The following is a 22,487-nucleotide window of genomic DNA, read 5'->3' on the forward strand; positions in this document are numbered from 1 at the left end:
ATTTTTGAAACATTCCCTTAAGCAAAATGACAGGTTAATACACAACATTTTTAATTTAGTCAATCAAATGTCAAGGGGGGAAGTGTTTTTTTCTTTCAAATTTGGGGTGAAGTGTTATTTATCCAAACATCAAAAGAGATGAGTGTAATTAACCCTAGATAAAATATAATTTTTAACTAAAACAAAAGAAGTAAAGTAACTTTCAAGAATGGAAAAAAAAAATGTAAAAATTGAAAAAAAAGCATGTCTGAATTATAACTTCAATTTATTGTATCAACCAATAATAGCTAGCTTTGTTGCTCAAACGACATTTTTTTAGGATTTAAAAAACTTTGTTGTATCACAAAAAAAAAAAAAAAAATTAAGTAATTAATTATTTGCATCAACATTATAATCCATGAAGAAAAAAAATTAGTCCTTGCATTATGAGACCTTCTGAATGTAGCTCTTAATAATAACCTTAAATGGTTTCCTTAATAATTATCTAGCATGCAGTCTCAAGAGACCCTTGAATACTTCGAGTTGGTACAGTTCTTTCACCATCTCTTCTTATCACAAAAAAAGGTTCAATACCATGAGAGACATATATTAAAACATAAAACGAAAAGAATCCAATACACACACACACACACACACACACACACACACACATATATATATATATATTTCACTTACTTTCAAAATAGTCCCTTAATGCTGTTAAATAATATTATTATTAGCAACGCAATGTGTTATACCATGTTGTATATGCTAGAGTGGATGCGGAAGACGAAGCATAAAATAGGAACATCAAGAACACGAGAGTTACATGATTCAACCTTAGCGCCAATTGAACACCCACGTGCAAGCCACACGCCGAAATTTGTGATGCCTATCATCCATCTGTCATCCATGATGTCATCTGATGACGTCAGCAAAAAGTCACGTCAGCTTGATCCACGTCAACTCTAGCTACATCATCAGCCATGTAGCTTGCCAGTGTCACCTCATCAGCACCACATCACCTAGCTGACTTTGACTAGGACCAACCCGACCCGGACCATCCGGATCTGACCCGTGAGCTCTGACTGTTGAGTTTGACCAGATCCGTTGACTTTGACTTTTGCGTTGACTTTTGATCAAAAGTTAAAATTTCTGAAAGGACCTATCTTGCTCAGTTTTTCGCGTAGATTCCAATTTGGATTCCGTTTCTTCATTTGAGGCTTCAAAATTGGTCAATTGGCATATTCTTCATTGTGGTTTCTTCAAAGGCATTTTCAAGGCATCTCCAAGTGATCTTCTCATGTTTATCCAACCTCAAGTCTTCATCAAGCTTCCACCTTGAGTTTAAGGGAGGTGTTAGAGATATATATTAGACATATATTAGCCCAATGTAATAGGCCAAGCCCAGTCCTACTTGTACTAGTAGTCTAGGGTTTAGTCGCCTATATATACTTATGTTAGGGTTCATTGTAACACAGGTTACTGTACTACACTCTTATACAATAAAGATGTAACCCTTAAGGGATTCCTCCGTTGATGTAGGCCATAAGGTTGAATCATGTAACTCTCGTGTTCTTGATGTTCCTATTTTATGCTTCGTCTTCCGCATCCACTCTAGCATATACAACATGGTATAACACATTGCGTTGCTAATAATAATATTATTTAACAGCATTAAGGGACTATTTTGAAAGTAAGTGAAATATATATATATATATGTGTGTGTGTGTGTGTGTGTGTGTGTGTGTGTGTATTGGATTCTTTTCGTTTTATGTTTTAATATATGTCTCTCATGGTATTGAACCTTTTTTTGTGATAAGAAGAGATGGTGAAAGAACTGTACCAACTCGAAGTATTCAAGGGTCTCTTGAGACTGCATGCTAGATAATTATTAAGGAAACCATTTAAGGTTATTATTAAGAGCTACATTCAGAAGGTCTCATAATGCAAGGACTAATTTTTTTTCTTCATGGATTATAATGTTGATGCAAATAATTAATTACTTAATTTTTTTTTTTTTTTTTGTGATACAACAAAGTTTTTTAAATCCTAAAAAAATGTCGTTTGAGCAACAAAGCTAGCTATTATTGGTTGATACAATAAATTGAAGTTATAATTCAGACATGCTTTTTTTTCAATTTTTACATTTTTTTTTTCCATTCTTGAAAGTTACTTTACTTCTTTTGTTTTAGTTAAAAATTATATTTTATCTAGGGTTAATTACACTCATCTCTTTTGATGTTTGGATAAATAACACTTCACCCCAAATTTGAAAGAAAAAAACACTTCCCCCCTTGACATTTGATTGACTAAATTAAAAATGTTGTGTATTAACCTGTCATTTTGCTTAAGGGAATGTTTCAAAAATTATTCTCCATTTCAAAATTAAAATTCATTATTTTAAATTTTTAACTAAAATGTATTTTAAAATATTAAGCATGATTTTTNTCTTTTTCTTTTTCTTTTTTTTCCCCCTTTCAAGTAGAATTATTTTTCAACCATTTTTTTTTTTTTTTTTTTTTTTTTTGCCATTTTTAACTTTCATTATTTTATGTGTAGTTTATTAAAACCTCTTTTTCTTTTTTTTTCCCCCTCTCAAGTAGAATTATATTTTAACCAAACTTTCTATAAAAACTTTTTTTTTTTTGAGAAATAATTACAACATACTGTTAACCCCGCAGCTCGAACCATTTCTCACTTAGACCCCTAAGCATTTTGTATATGGAGATGTGCAAATTCAGCTACGAGGCCTTTGGCAATTTTCAATAAAAACAAAATTACAATTTACACCATTTTAAAAGTTCGGGATCACTTCTTTTTTTTTTTCTTTTTTTTTAATAATAATTTGGGATATATTTTGACCCTTAAACCTAGCATTTGGAAACATGGTTCCATTATTCTTCAACGTTGATGTAATCATTAAGTGCCATCCATGTTTGTTAGATGGATTACTTCAACCACTCATATCATGTCACGTTAATTTATCTATGCCAAGCCAATTAAATAACATGCAAAAAGAATATTTTTCTTCCCAAAAGTTTCTCAACTACCAAACATTGCGATTGGAGAAAGCCAATTATTTCATAATTGGAAAATCCTAGTGGATGCACTTATAATGCCTTAGAATTAAAATCATGGCCATTCAGAGGATTAGCAATCAGTTTAATAGGAAAAGTAAGGGCTACTTCAAGGAAAAGAAATAGCTATGTTATAGCAGCAATAAACTGTATCACTAAGTGACTAGAGGCAAAAGCATATATATCATCATCTTGATATAAATGAAGATGTGATTTTTTTTTTTTTTTTTTTTTAAAGTTAAAAACTTAAACTACATAGCTCTTAATGAAGATGTGATTTAGTTCCTAAGAAGAAATGATCATTATATTACTTTAGCCTACCACAAACTGTAACTGATGATAATGGCTTGGCTTTCAATTGGACGAGAGTACAAATGTTTACCCAAGAACGTGAGATTACAACAATTATTTCTATTCCATATTATGTATTCTTAGGCCAACGGTCAGGTGGATCCACAAACAAAATTATAAAATTCAGCAAAAAAAGAATAAAACAAAATTATAAATAATAATATAAGGAAAGTTATAGACAACATTTGAACCAAAATTGGCTTTTGTCAGAAGTAACAGCTAAATGCAGGCTCCTACTACAGCATATTGAGGTCTGCCTCCAACATTTTTGGTCTTGCTCAGTGGGTTTCTTTGTTGCATCAGGGTGGCCAAGACTACATACAAACGTCAATCTACCATTTGAACAATTACCAGGACTACATACAAATGTCAATCTACCATTTGAACATGGTAATACTAATGTTCACCATCTATCCACTTCAGTTATCTCAGAAAATACAAAGAAAAGTTTGAGGACTGCAATGATTTATATGGCAAGAACCAAGCTTCTAGAGACGGCCTACAGAGTAACAGCTAAATGCAGGAGTGTTAATTCTGAGCCAAAGGTCTCATACAATGAGAGAAAAGAATGCATGAATTAACATATTGCTAGTGAACACTTGAAAGTGCAGAAATATGTAAAAAGGAACAAAAATGAGCATGTTCTGTAAAGATATACATAATTATCGTGAACACATACAAGCCTATCTTTAACTTGTACCACAATTTACAACATCAATTTTAAGTGGTCAGCCTCTCATTTCCTCCCAATGTAGATTTTTCTCTGTTAGCTTTCTGATATGCAACTAATGTGCTTGTGTTGTATGGGAATGAGTGGAAATAATGAGCTTGGTGGTAGATAAATCAGAAAACTCTTTATGCAAGACTTGTCACCTTCCCTCTTCATCCATAGTATAAACAGGTATTTGCCACGATTTGGTGTTCTTCTTTGGGTCATCAGTGAGGCTGAGTTCAGTTTCATCCTCCTTGAATGTTTTGATGGATGTTTTGGCTCCCATTATGATAACCCTCTCAACAATGAACAACTGGTAGTTGTTCTTAATCAAAGGATCCAGAATCCGGCTATAGTTTGATGAATATGCCAATTTGTACCTGCAAACACGGATCAACAGGAATCAAGGTCAGCAGGTCTTGACATGACAATTTGAAGCCTCAAGACATCTGATTTTGAGCCAGAAGTACCGCCAAATAACTTCAGACAAAGACTAACAGTACAGGATAACAAAAAGTAAAATTAACAACACCCCCCCCCCCCCCCCAACACAAAACTTCACTATTTCCCCCATGACAATAAAGAAAAAAGAATCTGAAACCCCAGAATTCAGTTAAAAATAAAATAGAACATGCTTTTTCCTTCTGTATATATTGATAGGTTTTTAATATATATAGGACAATGTTTATATGCAAACCAGTTTGGATCCTCCAAACTGGATTATGTGGCACCTTCTGAATATATGCTGTCAATAGTAGAATTACTGAGCATGATTTTACATGGCCAATCTCAGATATATAGTTAAGGTTGTACCACAAATTCACAGGGAGAAAATATATGTGATGTTAATGCATAAGAAAAATTATGATGAAAGGTAAATTGTACATGGTTTCTAGAACACCAGGGCAGGCTTAAAGGTGTTCATCTTAAAAAGGAAAGAGTTATCACATTTGTGTAACGAAAGCCTAGTCAATCTTATCCACCTACGAAGGCAATATATTGTGATTTATTTCTACTGCCACAACTCTGCCAGATCCTCCAAGATGAACTGCCATCAAGACATCAAATAATAGCGCAGCAATGATATTTATGTTTAGGACAGAACATATTCTCTGCAGTGAAAACTCTTCAAGACCTTAATGTCCTTGAGAGACACAGTGGGGGGCACAGTGTTTACCTGACAGAGAGTGGGGAAAAAAATCCAGGAGTCCTCTCATTGGAAGCAATAAAAATAGTTCGTCCAGGTGGATCCACTTTTTAATTCTACGTAAGATAAACTCAGGACGTGTATCCCTATCCAGATGGGGATGCAGGCTTCTTTTAACTCCAAATCTGTCCTTCCTGTTTTTTATTTTATCACCACGACGAACATGGATGGCATCATAATCACCAAGGAGTGCCTTAATCTGTGGACATGAATTTGGTCAGAGCTTGATTCAAGTATGCAAATAAATGTATTTTAGAAAAAGCACTAATGCAGCAACTGGAGCAAGGAGAAACTGATTAGCCTAAATTAGTTTGAAAATTAATTATTTAACAACAAAACTCCTGTCCTAAACCTCTCTTAATTTATATTATTATTTTTTTATTAAAAAAAAAAAAAAAAAAATCTCCTAGTAGTAGTATTAATGCTATATAATACAAACTTAACAAAATAAAATCAACAACAATTCTGAATTATAATCTAGATACCTACACTACCTTGTCCTAGCTATATCTAGGATAGGAGGTTCATCACCATTAGAGCCTTTTTTAAGGGTGACTGCAATTCATACCAAGGTTTTTCAACAAAGTTTTCACTGCATTGTTTGCATATAGCTATAATATAGGCCACTACCCAGTGCTCATCCGGCACAATTGAGGTTTTATGAAAGATGATCTGGAAGTCTTAATGTTTGGCACTTTGACATGAAGTGGTGATTTTTGTGAGCCAAATCCACTTGTGCTTTGCAGCCTGAGACCCATTTCACATGCTATATGTAAACATCTTCAATTAATTTTATGACTTCAGGAATGTGGGAAGAAATAAGCACCAGAATATTGACAGAGATTGAACACGCTGAACATGCTTTCAAACTTATACTGCATTTTATGATTGGATAGACAATGAATAATTGTTGGTTTTTTAACTATTTAAAGTTGGATAGACAATCAAGAAAAAGAGATCCTTCAATATCGTAAATATACATACCAAACACAGCCATCAATCTTCGAAGGAGATCACTAATATGACTCAATTAGCTGTTCCATATTTCATAAATCTATTGAGACCACCAATTTTCTCAAGATGCACATGTTCAAATTGATGTTTACTCTCTGACGAACATTTCATATCTTGACACAGATTTCAATGTACATCCCTGCTACAACTCACCCTTGACCTATCCAGCCCTTCCCCTACTCTGAAGAAGTATTCTTATTCTAGTTCTTTAGGAGATTTGAGCAAGGTATTGATACCGCCACTACCAAAACAGGGTACACATAATATTTAACAATTTGGAATCACACATCCACTTTAGCTACATAGTCTTCATTCCATTGATATCTGTCTCTTCAGGAAAACAAACTCTTTTTTTTTTTGATAAGTAAGATTGTTATATAAACAAAAGGCTACTCTATGCAAGAAGAACATAGAGCAAACCCAGAAAATACAAGAAGGAGAAAACAAAGAAAAAACAAACTCTTAATTACCAACCTTCTGCTTTAATCTAAAATTAAAATTTGATTCAATTAAATCAACCAGAAATTCTCAAATTACAATTTCATTGAGTTACAGTAGCCTTACAACGAGTCCTTTAAGTACTGATTGGTCCCTTAAAGTTTGCACAAGATGGGCTTTATTCTAGTATGCATCCCATGTATTGTATATGCCTTTTTGTTTCAATGAAATTGTATTTTTTATATATATGGTTTGTGAAAGCTATCAATTTGCTCCCTGATGGAAGGATCATATTGACCTGTGTGAAAATTTAGGGGCCAAACTGACCAAATAAAAAAAAGTCACAGACCAAATTGAGAGTTCAATTAAATTCGGAGGACATTTCAGGCCTCAAGATATTTGAGATAGGCAAAATTTACCAACCATTTCTTCTTCATTGACTAGATTAGATAATAATATAAGCATATAACTCAAATGCTGCAAAAGATTTTTTGTCATGTAGGGTTGAATATCATTTTTCAAGGCACTGGAAATTTTGACACAAATTATATTTTTATTGGTAAGTTTCACATCCGGGGATTTTGAACCCACAACCTCAACCTCCACCTTACAACAATGGGGGAGGTGCCATTGAGCTGGAGCTCACTAGTACAATTCAGATTGCATACTCAGAGAACAAAAACTTCAAAAGATTTTACAAAGCCCTTGAGATAATACGACCTCCAATCCTCAACAGCTTGGATACAAAATTAACTACAATTATTTATTTGTTGTGGACCTTAATGTTACACTTTTCATAGATGTGGAAAAGGTGTTTTTGGTTTGGGAAGTGACATTTTGTGGTCCAGAATAAAGCCTTTCCATTCATTATTGATCTTAATTCTGAGTAAACAGGTATAATGAAGCCTTTCCCGCCCATTATTGGCCTTAATTTACCCATCAATTAAACTTGGATGGCATTGCATTTTGAATGAAAAAAAAAAAAAATCTGATTAGAATTGTTTCTCACTTGGTGGTGATTCCTAGCACCCTTAGGTGGTGAAGCCTAGGGTTTTCCTTTTGTTTCTTATTTTCTTGCTTTCCCCAAACACGTAATGCATCAATCTTCTCCTAAGAGTAGAAGTCATTCATAATATAATAACTATTGATTGGCCCCAAGAGGTTCTTTACACATTTCATTGCATTATTTTCTAGTTACAACATTTACAGGAGCTTATGGCATGTTTTTTTCCTCAAGGGTTATCTTGAATAATGACGTGTTTGATGATTAAATAATACGTAAAAGAACATCCTATACATTTACATATTTTTTTATAATTCAATAGTTTCAATGGGAAAGGGGGATTTGAACCCTAGATGTCATGGACACACTAGGAGGTGCCAACTAGTTTAGCTACAAGGCTCTTGGCAAAAAATTTAATAATAAGTGCATGTGCAGTATAAATGCATGCATGGCACATTTTAAGTCATGTACTTTTCAATTCTAACACTTCATATGGAAGACAGGGAATGGCCAAATCAAATAGCCTGAATTAATCTCAGGTCAATGTACTGAACAAAATGCCGCACATTTCAAAAAGCAGTTAGCAGTGACATCAAATTGCTCAGATGTATATACATTATACAATCAGCATAAAACTGCATTGAAGGCTTGTAAAACTGAAAGGTTGAACCAATCAAAATTAAAAATAAAATAAAATATACATTGAAAGTTTGAGTGCTAATTAAGTGACAGAGGGCTCAAATTGGCTTAAATATCATTAAGCTATAAACTGTGAAATTAATTCAGAGTCTTATTCAATATATGATCAACAAAACATAGAGAGTATAGATATTCATGTTGTTTGGTCCCCACAGCAAGAAAGGAAATTGACATCTTGAAAATTACACCAATCAAGCCTTGAAAAAGAATGCAGAGTGAAATTTTCAACAGGATTTCATATAATACATACCTTATCAGCTGCATCTCTTAATTCCTTTGATGCCATTGAAGGGAGAAAAGAATATGGCAACATTATAGCACTACGGTTGTTTCGATCCTTGCACTCCATAAACCTGAAGAGCTATCATTATCAGAACGCCGAGTCCTTGACAAAAACAACAGAGATTTAAAATCATGACTGATTTGCAGGGATTTGCAAGGACTACATGATTTACAACAGGTACACTAAGCAGAAACATATCCTGGATTCTTTTCTAACAAATAATAATAATTATATCATATGAAATCCAACTGAGCATGACAGAAATTTTCAAAAACCACACTGATTACTGAAATTTGATTGCATGAAAGACATGATACCCTATCCTTGATGATTCAATGTTTCTTTCGATCAAAATCGACCGAACTAAATCATAGGCATGGAGTTCAAGGAAGACCCAATCAAGTTTGATATTTAATACCCAGACAATGTTTGAGAAGAAAAGGAAAAAAATTTCCATCAAGGGGGAAAAACAGTCAACTCACCATGAAAGACGGCTTGCAGTTCGGTTTATGAGCAAGAGATTTGAGTAATGACTGTCCTCTTTAAGATCAACACGATTAATTCCTTCCACGTGGGCAACTCCCCTAGGTCCTAGCTTCATACTCGTAGATAGTACTTGATACCATAGTTTTGAATTGTCTAAAATTACAGGTACCGTATCAGATATGAGGTCCATATCATACAAAGAGTCCATGGCACAAGAGCTTGCTGCCCACCTACCAAATTAAAGGAAGCCAGTTCAGATTGTAGATCAATTTACTTTTCTGATTGATAATTACTGTATACATTAATAGAAAGTAAATGCAAACTGCATTTATAAAACCAAACCTAGAAGGCATCTTTCCAGAACCTTCCAAATTCAAAGCAGATAGAAAAAAAATGGGAAAAAAAAAAAAGCAGGGACAATAACATTCTTTTTATAATTCATTTGTTACAAAAAGTGGGGGCAGGAGGATCCTCCTCATAAAGAAGATCAGACAATGCCTCTAAGCTACAAGGCTCTTGGCATCGGGGAAGATAACATATTGATAACAGCAAAGCATTTTCTTCTGAAACCAAAAGACAAAAGAAGTCTCATTGAACTCACCTTTCCTCTGAACTTATGTTTTCGGAATGATGAAGGATTCCTTTCTTGTTATGTATAGGATTGATGCACATCCTAGAAGGCATGACAAAAGTTCTGCAACAAGAAACAGAGGTGAACAATTGGGCAACATTTCATAAAATTACTATATTCCCACATCATAAATATCAAGTTAGTGAAGAATTCCATGATAAACGACTCAGTACAATGAGAACTACATAGCATAGGAATGGACAAAATTGCAGCAAACTATTAAAATCAGAATAACAACTATGATAATATATGCTGCCATTTGCAGGACACTCAACACTACCAAATTCCAAGAATGAAATTCCCAGAAAAACTGTCCTAATTAACCATAATGACAACATATCTTGTAAAACCAGCTAGGACAAAGTCAGCAACTATACTAACCTCAATTTGGATGGGTAAAGTAGATTCATTTACATGATACAACTAACCAACCAGGCAAAATGTAGGTACAGTTTTTTTTTTTTTTTTTTTTTTTAAGTATAGGTACAGTTTTTTAGTTGCAGTACCTTAGGTTCCCCAATTGAATTCAATCACATGGTTGTAAAACAATACAAAGAAAAAAAAATCAATATTATCTTTGCCAATGCAACTACACGGTTGAATTAAATTGGAGAACCTATGCAACTGTAACTAAGATATATCCTAACCAAAATTGACTCTGTTCAAATTATATTCTAAACACATTGAACTCATCCAAATTACAAAGGCTCACACACTTTTTACTGTTAATTTACCTAAAGATGAACAATTTATCACGGCAAAGCTCACATACTTATATACTAAAAGAAAATTTTAGCAAAAAAGTGTGTTTTCCCACATCATAAGAACACTTCTCATTAACAGTCTCTTTCGCCACATTTTCTCAGGAATCAAACAGGTCATAAGACCCCAAACCCAGCAATAAAAACACAAAACAAAAACAAATCCAAGAACCAAAACACTCAAAAGCACACACCTTTTAAGAAACATGGCTTCCTCAAGGGCACATCTGAGGCTGGACTCCTGGTGACCCAGACCTTCGCAGAAGCCACAATGCTTCCCTGGGCAGTCGATTCTGTCACCCCAGTACAAGTACTTCTCGTGTCCTTTGTGAATTCTTTCGTGGCCGTTACGGTTATTGGGATTGAAAACCATATTCAAAGTTTTTGAGGAGGAGGAAAATGAGAAACCACTTGTGGACATCAGAGTAGAGAAGAGGTACAAAAGGGCAATGGCTGCTATGGCGAGGGTGAAAAAGAGGATTTGGGATCTGGGTTTTGGTTTGGGATTTGTGGGTCTGTGAAATGCCATTGGCATTGGATTTGCAGAGAAAGAGAGAAGACAAAGATGGATGAATAGAACACTGAAAAGCACAACAGTGTTTTGTGTTTTTTGCGGAAGTGGGTTTTAATTATGTTTAGGAATATATTTTAGGAAATTTTTTTATAAGACAGTGAAAAAGTAATTAATTTCTTTTAGATAATTTTTTCAGTTTTTAATAAAAAAAATTTTAAAAACTAGTCGCTAATATGTACGGTACACAGAATCTAACTATTTGTAAAGTAAACTAAAATAATTTTATAAAAAATTTAAAAAACTATATCATTGCTTGATTTGCTCTTGTATGATTTCAATTTGTGTTACAATTTAATGAAAAAATCATTACTTGAACGTGCAATAACTTACAAAAAATTTGTTAGATAGTTTTAGATACTGTAAAAAAATAACTCAAAAATTCAGATATTAAAACTTCTGAAAGACAAAAAAATATTAAAGAACCAGATGATTCGCTGTTTAAAAATTATTGAAAAAAAACAAAATATATATGACTAAACAGTAGAAAAATATAAGAGAAAGATGAGTTCATTCAAAAGAATAATTTCTATTATTGCAAACTTTTTTATCTTGTAAAAAAAGCTAAAAAGAGTTTGGTGATTCATGTTAAAATTACTTTTTAAAAAATAGATGAAAAACCATAATTTTTTTTTAAAACAAACTAGAGGAGAAGAAAATAATATTAGAAGAACTCATACCTCTACTCAGCTTAAAATTTTTTTTTTTTGAGGTTTGCTTTGCTTTTTATATTGTTCATGATTAACCTTGCAAATTTGGGGATAAATTATCAATGTTTGAGTTTGAGTTTAAGTTGAACTTGTTAGAGGGATAGTGTTTTACTCTTTGTTAAGTTTATACTAATCAAAAATAATTTTATTTAAATAAAATGATAATTTTATTTAAATATTGTACTAACGTGAAAAATTGTGAGAATTTTGGAGGTTTCGGTTATATATATATAAAAATATTAGCAGGCGCATGAGACCTGCCTCTCACAGGCAGGTGGGCCCCACATGACCTGCTTGTGAGAAGTAGGTCTCATGTGTTTAGCACACGAGATACTAGCACATTAGCAAAACCCATTTAAATTAAATTAACTTTTTCTTAATAAAAGATATAGATTCTACTTCAACCTAATTTATGTGTATGCTATGTATGAAGCTCTCTTTTAGATACTTATTAAATTGACTTCAATGCTCTTTTCTTGCCTCATTGTCATCCATGACAGCATATAGGCCCACTACGTTAAGGGTCTCACATGTTTATTCGTTTGCTTACATTTTGCAACTAAAGTTTCAGGGTGCTAATTTGACTTTTTTTAATAAAATATATAAATTCTACTTCAACCTAATTTATGTGTATACTATATACGTGTATGAACCTCTCTTTTAGATACTTATTAAATTCAATTGACTTCAGTGCTCTTTTCTTGCCTCATCGTCGTCCATGACAGCATATAGGCCCACTACGTTAGGGGTCCCACATGTTTACACGTTTGATTACATTTTGCGACTAGAGTTTTGGGGTGCTAATTTGGCTTAAATCAGACCAAAACCATCAAGGTTATCTAGAGTTGTTAAAGCATTCACATCCGTGTAGTTATTTTAATGTTTTAGCAAATATATACTTAAAGGACAGAACTTAGGTATAGTACCTTAGGTGCTATTCATTAGATTTCTCTTTTAAGATTTAGCTATGTAACTACTCAATTAAAAAATAGACTTTTATTCCGTAAGAAAAATTCCACATAGCAGAATCTTAAAAGGAGAACCTAAGGAACAACAACTAAGTATTGTACCTAAGTCTTACCCATAGCTAAAAATTCTAAAACAGAACTTAGATACAGTACCTTAAGTACTGTTCCTTAGGTTTTCTTCTTAAGATTTGGCCATATAACTACTTAATTAAAAAATACACTTTTATCCCATGAGAAAAATTCCATATGGCAGAATTTTAAAATGAGAACCTAAGGAACAGCAACTAAGTATTGTACATAAGTCTTACCCATAGCTAAAAATTCTAGGACAGAACTTAGATACAGTATTTTAGGTGTTGTTCCTTAGGTTTCTCTCTCAAGGTTTAACCATGTAATTACTTAATTAAAAAATACACTTTTATCTCATGAAAAAAATTCCATATGGTAGAATCTTAAAATGAGAACTTAAGGAACAGCAACTAAGTATTATACCGAAGTCTTACCCATAGCTAAAAATTCCAAAAAACTCACATATTAGTCTATTCCAAAAAATTTGCGCATCAGTCTCACCAAACCAGTGCAAAATATTTAGCTAAGAAAAATGCTAGCCACACCCAATGAGCAAATTGTCTTCCTTCACCGCTTCCTTGCTGCCACTAACGATTATCAAGGTAGTCGATATTGTACCGGTACCGAGCATATTGACTAGTATGTATCGTACTGGTATGTATACCAGTATCGAAACGCCAACATTTCATACTGGTTTAAATACCGACTGATTTTAGGCAATACTGGTTGGTACCAGGCGTACCAATCGGTACAGAAAAAATCTTTTTTTTTTTTTTTTTAGTTTTCTAATTTTTGAGTTTTTGTAAGGGTAGAATGGTAACTTATTTGCATTAACTTAATAGTATTATTTGTTTTCTTAGTATGCAATGAACAATTAAGCTTTTTATTTTTTGTATTGTGTGTGTGTGTGTGTGTGTTTTTTTTTTTCCTTTTCATTGATGCTAAAGTCTAAAATCATAAATAATTTGTTTTGAATTGAAGTAATGTTTTATGGTAAACTTTTATATTTATTATAACACACACACACACACACACACACATGTACATATATATATATATATTTATAAATATAAAAAAATAACAGTAAACTCGAAATGGTACACCGGTATTGACTGGTACTGAAATATATCGTTCCAGTGATCAAACCGGTATAGCCTCCGGTACGAGATTGTCTCCCTTGATGATGATGCCCTAAATAAATAAATAAAATCGAATCCATTGGAGTAGCAAGTCCTGTCATATTGTCTAAAATTGGTTTTGCTTTATGTTTTCATAGAGCTAAAAGCCTAAAACATTGAAAAAGTTTTAATTAATTTGTTTTGCTTTATGTTATTAAATAAATTAATACTGAATAAGATTAATTAATTTTTTTTGCATTTTGTTACCATGGGTGAACGTAGTTAAATTATTGAAAAAGTTAAGCAGTCAGCTACGACAACAAAGTCTAATATCCATATTATCTAATTATATTTATGTGGCGTTTGATACGGTGTAATGTTTTAGGATTTCCAAAAATGTTTAAAAATTCTCATGTTTGGTTGCAAATTACACTAAGAAATTAGATGTCAGGGGAATTTGGATTCCCCTTTTAAACCCCTCTTGGTAGGAATGTAGATTCCCTTTAAAACATGTAGGAATCCAGATTCCCAAACCTAAAGGATTGTATTTTTCATAAATTGACATTTTAACCATTTTTCTTTATCATTTAAGCAATTAAGATAAAATATAAAACAAATGATCAATATCATTTCCTTTGTCTTTATCTTTTCCCGCCAAAATAACATAAATAGGATAGACATAATTAATAGTTTATATATATTTTTTTCATTATTTATTTAGATGAAGATTTTTTTTTTTTTTAAATGATTTGGTAGTTCACATTCAAATCTAAGGATAGAATAGGAAAAATAAATAATTCATTTAAGATGTTTGGGAATAAAACCAAGTATTATCATCTCACATTCTTAGGAATTTTAAGAGATTCCCAATGAAACCAAACATTGGAATAACTACATTCCTAGGCATCTAGATTGCAAGAAATTACATTCCTAGAAATTTGGATGTCAGGAGTAATGTGGATTCTCTCGTACCAAACGCCATATTACTTATAGTATTGCTTTTGTGAGTTAAGAAGTAGTATTTGATTGGAGTTCACCGTGGGGCATGAGCCATGGGTCTATCTCACTGGCCTAGGTTTTTCGAGGATTTTGACTCCAGAGGTGGGTAGTAAGAGGCGGGGTAGAGAAGTCAGTTTTTGGTTTTATTGTGAGTTTGAGTTTTTTTTTTTTTTTTTTTTTTTTTTTTTTATTTTTTTTTTTTACAGAAAATGATTTTTTTTTTTTAATTTTTTTGTTAGTAGATTGATGTTGTGGCATAATCTTAGCCTTTTATCTTATAGAACAATTCGAATTTAAAGAATTCTATTAAGTAAAGTATCCTAGGAACTTTAGAGGATCTCAATCCATCCTTCATTAGCCTCAACAATTCATCATAAAATCTTAACAATGAACAATACCTCAATAGGTGAATTGAGGGATTGTTCATTGTTAAGATTTTGGCGTTGACACTAGTCAATGTGTTGATGAAGTCAAGTTAAGACAAAGATAGTAAAACGTGACCAAAGTTATGGAGCCTCATGATCTCCAAAGTCCAAACTCTTCCATGGTGCGGACAAAACTCCACATTGTTGAAGCAAAACACATGTCTCGGAGGAAACCAAAACTCTACAATAAAATGTATAAGAGGTTCATAAAGCTTCACCTGGCAATAGTGAGGAATGCATGACAGTTCGAATGAGTTAAGCTCTTCCTTGGCTTTAAAATAAAGCTTCTTCACCCAGGATGCAATGTTAACGATTAAGAAGGTCCATGACTGTGTTCTAGAGTTTTCCTACACCTTACCACATGAGTTAGAGGTTTTAAGGAGCTCGAGATGTCTATTTAATGTTGCCAAAGGTCTTTTTAAGCCATTATTGACCACATGCTCACCTAAGGAGTGTTGAGAGCTATATTCTTTGATCAATCCTTTGTCAGTAAAGATTGTGTAAGGTTGAATTTATTCAATCATTTTGTTTGCTTTATTCCGTGCCAAATTCACTTGTAATTCAGCATTTAGAAACCCTGTATTTAGGTGGGAATCATGTAAGGGTAGTGTGTGAGAGAGTGTGAAGAAAAGCTCAAGAGTGTGCATTCAAAAAGAGTCTCGTGATTGGCGAGTGGCCAAAGTGGCACACGTGTGAAGCATGTAGGGGGAGCTAAAGGGTCATGCCAACTGTTGCACTATAGGACAAAACCTCCAATTTAGCCAGGCAGATAGCTCATGACTCAAACTCGTGACTCGTTCCAGTCACGAGTTCAAGTCACCAAAATGCCTGTTTGATTATAACTGACTTTTCGCATTCCTTATATACCATACTATAAATACCCTTATACCCACGAAATGTTGAGAGATTCTAGAGAGAATTTTGAGAGAGAAACCCTAGAGAAAAGCAAGATTGACTCATCCACAATCTTCATCATTTGATTCTCCAAATTCCTCTATTATCACCCTCTCCATTGATATGTCCTTGAGAGGTATATTAGTCAAATCCTTATCTCACCATACCCATATCTGCGTGTTAAAGCTGCAAGTCCAACACAGCAACAGAGTACAGGGCGCGTGGCATGCACCAGTCATCAGACAAGCAGCAATCAAGTGCAGCACAAAGTGCACTACATCATCAGGGTAGTGTGCTGTCATATACAACACAAGGATAGATGCAATCCAGTGCAGCATAACCTAAATTGCATCATCAGGAAGAGACTAAAAGGGTGGTTACAATAGGATTGACACGTGGGATTATAGAGGATGTGATAGAATCAATTCCACACTATGATCAGATTATTAGTTCTATGGTTTGATCCATGTTCACGTGTAAGAATAAGTGGGAAGTAGATTGTAACAACTTTACCTGATGATACGGAAATAGTTATTTTTCTGTTTTTTAGCTTTAACTTGTATATAAGCTACGATTAGAAGAAAATTGTATTTTCATTCATCCATTATCAATAAAGCACAATTTCTATTTAGAGAGAGAGAGAGTTCATCTTTTATATGGTATCAGAGCATTTCATCTTCTAGAATTCTCTACTCTGTTCTTTCTCTCATCTTCGAGGTCCTTCAATGGTTTCCTCAGAAACTGATGCTTCTACTACAACTCACAACATCCAATCCACACACACAAATACACATTCTGCCAGTGAATCCAATGGTCCTAATCCATATTTCTTCAATTCCAATGAGAATCCAAGTAATATTCTAGTCACTCAACCTTTGCTTGGTATGCGAAATTATCACTCTTGGTCACAAGTAATGGTGCTTGCTCTCACTGCCAAGAAGAAAATTAGCTTTGTGAATGGCAAGATCTCAAAACCAGAGGATGATTCACCTTTATATGAGGATTGGGAGAGTTGCAACACCATGGTACTTTCATGGTTGATTAATTCTATGCATGTTGATGTCTCTAGTAACATCATGTACTGCGAGACAGCAAGGGAGATGTGGCTGGAATTGAAGCGCCTGTACTTACAAGGAAATGGACCTAAAGTTTACAATTTGCAGAGGGAAATCTCACATTTCACAGAATCAGATGACAGTTAGTGAATACTACACCAAATTCAAGCGATTGTGGGATCAATTGCTGAATTTTGAGCCATTGCCAAAGTGCTCTTGTGGTGCGATGAGGATCTTAAGGGCTTCACATGAGAAGGCCTATGTGATGAAGTTTCTAATGGGTTTGAATGAGAATTTTGAGACTTTACGAAGTCAGATTCTCATGTATGATCCTTTTCCCCCAATGAACAAGGTTTATTCTTTGGTACTTCAAGAAGAATCACACAAGAACATTGGACATGGAAACTTAACTGCCTCACAATCCGATTCAATGGCTATGTTTACCAATTCAAAAGGAAATTCCAATTGGAATAAAGGAAATGCTAAGAAAGACAAGCCTTATTGCACTTATTGCAACATGCAAGGGCACACAATTGATAAGTGCTACAAGTTGCATGGATATCCTCCAGGTTATAAATCGAGAGGGAAGGCCAATGTCAATCAAGCTTCTTGCAATTCTGTCAATGGTGCAGAGCATGCCTTAGTGCCATCCAATCAGTGCCCTATCTCTAAGGCACAATGTGAGCAGTTGCTGACTTTTCTCAAATCAGGTGCTGGTGGTGGTGATAGACATCATGCTGCAAGTGTGAGCACTTCTTGTTTAGTCACTGGTGGTGAAGGAATTTCTAGTGCAGCTTCTGAGATGGTTGGAACTTCTACACAAAACAATCTCAACTTTAATTCAGCTCTAATGTCAGGTATCAATTCTATTGTGCCTTTTGTTCCCACTTTAGAGTATTCTATTTTTTCTGCTAAAACTGTTGATAGGCAAAACTTTAGGGAAACAAATTGGATTATAGACACAGGGGCCACTGACCATATGGTCCATTCTATATCCTATTTTTCTTCTATTACTGCCATTCTTAATACCTTTGTTAATCTTCCAAATGGTGAAACAGCATTGGTAACACATGTAGGAACTGTTAAAGTGTCCAAAACTCTTATACTTACCAATGTCCTGTGTGTTCCCTCTTTTAGTTTTAATCTTCTTTCAGTTAGTCAACTTGCTAAGACCACACTTTGTTGTCTCATTTTCTTTGGGACTACGTGTTTCATCCAAGACCTTGCTCATTGGAGCACAATTGGTCTGGGTAGAGAGTTCAAAGGCCTATACTTGCTGGAAGAGAGTTTATCAACCTCAAGAACTTGTTTTTCTGCAGCTGGTTCTGTACATAACTTTGCTGATCAGCCTAGTACTATGTTTGTAAATAATCTTGTTGTTCAGCCAAATATTTGGCATCTCAAGTTGGGGCATCTGTCAAATGCCAAATTGGCTTTGATAAGAAATAATAATGTACCTCTTTCAACCATTAATAAAGATGTTCATTGTGAAATTTGTCCTTTGGCTAAGCAGAAAAGGCTTCGTTTTCCATCTAGTACTCATATTTCACTTGAATGTTTTGATTTGATCCATTGTGATTTGTGGGGTCCTTTTTCTACTCCTACTATTGATTGTTATAGATATTTTTTAACAATTGTAGATGACTGCTCAAGATGTACTTGGGTTTACCTACTCAAGCATAAATCTCAAACACAATCTATTTTGGAACAATTTTGCACTATGATTGAAACACAATTTTTAAAAAAGGTCAAAACCATCAGGACAGATAATGGTACTGAGTTTATCATGGTTGATTTCTTTGTTAAAAGGGGTATCTTGCATCAACTAAGTTGTGTTGAAACTCCACAACAAAATGCCATTGTGGAAAGAAAGCATCAACACATCTTAAATGTGGCAAGGGCTCTTATGTTCCAATCCAACATGCCTTTGTATTTTTGGGGACACTGCATTCTTACATCAGTTTATTTGATAAATAGAACACCTTCATCATGCTTAGATCATAAAACTCCTTTTGAGGTTCTTTTTGGTCATGCTCCAAATTATGGTCACTTAAAGGTTTTTGGATGTCTTTGTTATGCATCCACTCTTTCACATAATAGATCCAAATTTTCACAACACATCTTAAATGTGGCAAGGGCTCTTATGTTCCAATCCAACATGCCTTTGTATTTTTGGGGACACTGCATTCTTACATCAGTTTATTTGATAAATAGAACACCTTCATCATGCTTAGATCATAAAACTCCTTTTGAGGTTCTTTTTGGTCATGCTCCAAATTATGGTCACTTAAAGGTTTTTGGATGTCTTTGTTATGCATCCACTCTTTCACATAATAGATCCAAATTTTCCCCAAGGGCAAGAAAATGTGTTTTCTTAGGATATCCTTTTGGTGTTAAGGGGTACAAACTGTTGGATTTAGGTACTAGGACTATTTTCATATCTAGAGATGTTATTTTTCATGAAACTATTTTTCCTTTTGATATTGCTAAACCTCCTGCTGCAGATCCTTTTATTTCTGAGGTTGATAGTACTTCTGAAGGGTGTTTAGGACCTTTTGTCACTCCTTATAGTGTTCCTGATATGCACAATGACCAATCTGCCTCTTGTTCTGACATTACTCCTTCTCCTTCATCTATTCCTATATCTACACATCATGTTCCTTTACCTGATTCTTTGCCATCTGATTCTACTTCTGTTTTGCTGGATTCTATACCTTTTGTTAGTCCTAACCTTACAGCTGAAGATCAACCACTCAGAAAATCCACTAGAGTTCATAGACCACCAACCTACTTGCAAGATTATGCTTGCAATGCAGCCTCTGGTTCATCACTTGCTTCTGCAGCTACTCACCCTCCAGGGTCTCCTTATGATCTATCAGCTTACCTCACATATTGCCATTTGGATCCTCAATACAAATCCTATCTCATAACTGTTAGCCAAGGTCATTCTACTCCTCAGTATTTTTCTCAAGCTGTCCAAGATCCCTTGTGGAAGGCAGCAATGAATAAAGAGATTCAGGCCTTGGAAGCAACTCAGACTTGGGTTCTTACACCTTTACCTCCTGGCAAGAGATCCATTGGTTGTAAATGGGTCTATAGGGTGAAGCTTAATCCTAATGGCAGTGTGGAAAGATATAAGGCTAGGCTAGTGGCTAAGGGCTACACTCAAAGGGAGGGACTTGATTTTTTGGAAACATTCTCTCCTGTGGCCAAAACAGTATCTGTCAGGGTTCTCATTACTCTTGCCTCAGCTCAGAAATGGCCTTTACATCAGCTTGATATCAATAATGCATTCCTTCATGGAGATCTTGAGGAGGAGGTCTACATGGATCTACCTCCTAGTTATCACAGTAAGGGGGAGTGCACTTCATCAATTCCTATGGTTTGCAAATTGGTAAAATCACTTTATGGTTTGAAGCAAGCATCAAGGCAGTGGAATGCTAAACTCTCTGCTACTATTTCAGCACTTGGTTTCAAGCAATCACAGGCAGACCACTCACTCTTTGTGCATTCTAGTGGTTCTAATTTTACTGCCTTGCTGATATATGTTGATGACATGATAATCACAGGCAATGATGCAACTTGTGTGGTTAATCTAAAACAAGTATTGGATCAAAAATTTGGTATCAAGGATCTTGGTTCACTCAAGTATTTTCTAGGACTTGAGATTGCTAGAGGTGCTAAAGGAATTAGTATAAACCAAAGAAAATATGCACTTGATGTGCTCAAGGAAGCAGGTGTGCTTGGATGTAAACCAACCAAAACACCAATGGAGTAGCAACTAAAGTTGTCTAAGTCTGATGGAGAGGTGCTTAAAGATGCAGGACAATATAAGAGATTAATTGGGGAACTAATGTACTTAACCTTGAGCAGACCAGACATAACCTATGTTGTGCATAGGCTTAGTCAGTTCTTAGCTCAACCTAGAGTACCACACATGAAAGCTGCAATCAGGATTCTCCAATACATCAAAGGCACACCTGGTCAAGGAGTGTTCTTTCCCATAGACTTAGACTTGCAACTTAAAGCATTCTGTGATGCAGATTGGGTAGGCTGCCCTGATACTAGAAAATCTTTGACAAGTTATTGTGTGTTCCTTGGTGATGCTTTGATCTCTTGGAGATCAAAGAAACAAGATATAGTATCTAGATCTTTTGCAGAGGCAGAGTACAGATCCATGGCTACAACTACATGTGAGCTGACTTGGATATTGTATTTGTTAAGAGATTTATGTGTTCCACATCACAAACCAGTGCTACTTTACTGTGATAACCAGGTAGCACTACATATATCAGCCAATCCAGTGTTTCATGAGCGATCAAAGCACATTGAAGCTGATTGTCACATAGTAAGGAATAAAATCTTGGATGGAACAATTAAAACTTTCTATGTTTCATCAAGATCACAATTGGCAGACATTTTTACTAAAGCACTAGGTGTTGAGAATTTTCTAAGGCTGGTTAACAAGTTGGGAGTTATTAGCATTTTTAGTCATCATATTCAGTTTCCTAATACTGCAAAGGAAGCTGATGAAAGTAAAGAAAATCAACCAAGAGCTTTGCTCTTGAGGGGGAGTGTTAAAGCTGCAAGTCCAACACAGCAACAGAGTACAGGGCGCGTGGCCTGCACCAGTCATCAGGACAAGCAGCAATCAAGTGCAGCACAGAGTACACTACATCATCAGGGCAGTGTGCTATCATGTACAACACAAGGACAGATGCAATCCAGTGCAACACAACCTATATTGCATCATCAGGAAGAGACTAAAAGGGTGGTTACAACAGGATTGACACGTGAGATTATAGAGGATGTGATAGAATCAATTCCACACTATGATCAGATTATTAGTTCTATGGTTTGATCCATGTACACGTGTAAGAATAAGTGGGAAGTAGATTGTAACAACTTTACCTGATGATACGGAAATAGTTATTTTTCTGTTTTTTAGCTTTAACTTGTATATAAGCTACAATTAGAAGAAAATTGTATTTTCATTCATTCATTATCAATAAAGCACAGTTTCTATTTAGAGAG

At 34.5% G+C, this 22,487-nt stretch overlaps 1 protein-coding gene and 1 non-coding gene across 2 annotated transcripts; one reads left to right on the plus strand and one right to left on the minus strand.

Moving 5' to 3' along the window:
• Positions 1-3,910: 3,910 nt before the first annotated feature.
• On the minus strand, positions 3,911-11,272 carry LOC111998073 (uncharacterized). Its single transcript, XR_010626381.1, has 6 exons — positions 10,839-11,272; positions 9,854-9,946; positions 9,249-9,482; positions 8,734-8,836; positions 5,300-5,528; positions 3,911-4,502 (listed from the first exon to the last, which is right to left on the minus strand). It is a non-coding gene; the product is annotated as an uncharacterized LOC111998073 (transcript).
• A 5,851-nt stretch (positions 11,273-17,123) lies between these two features.
• On the plus strand, positions 17,124-17,600 carry LOC111998064 (uncharacterized). The gene has a single exon (XM_024030182.1). It carries the CDS (start codon positions 17,124-17,126, stop codon positions 17,598-17,600), a length of 477 nt encoding a protein of 158 aa, XP_023885950.1.
• Positions 17,601-22,487: the final 4,887 nt, after the last annotated feature.

This window comes from Quercus suber, unplaced genomic scaffold (genome assembly GCF_002906115.3).
Source record: "Quercus suber isolate HL8 unplaced genomic scaffold, Cork oak 2.0 scaffold_25, whole genome shotgun sequence".
In the NCBI taxonomy this organism is placed as follows: domain Eukaryota; kingdom Viridiplantae; phylum Streptophyta; class Magnoliopsida; order Fagales; family Fagaceae; genus Quercus; species Quercus suber.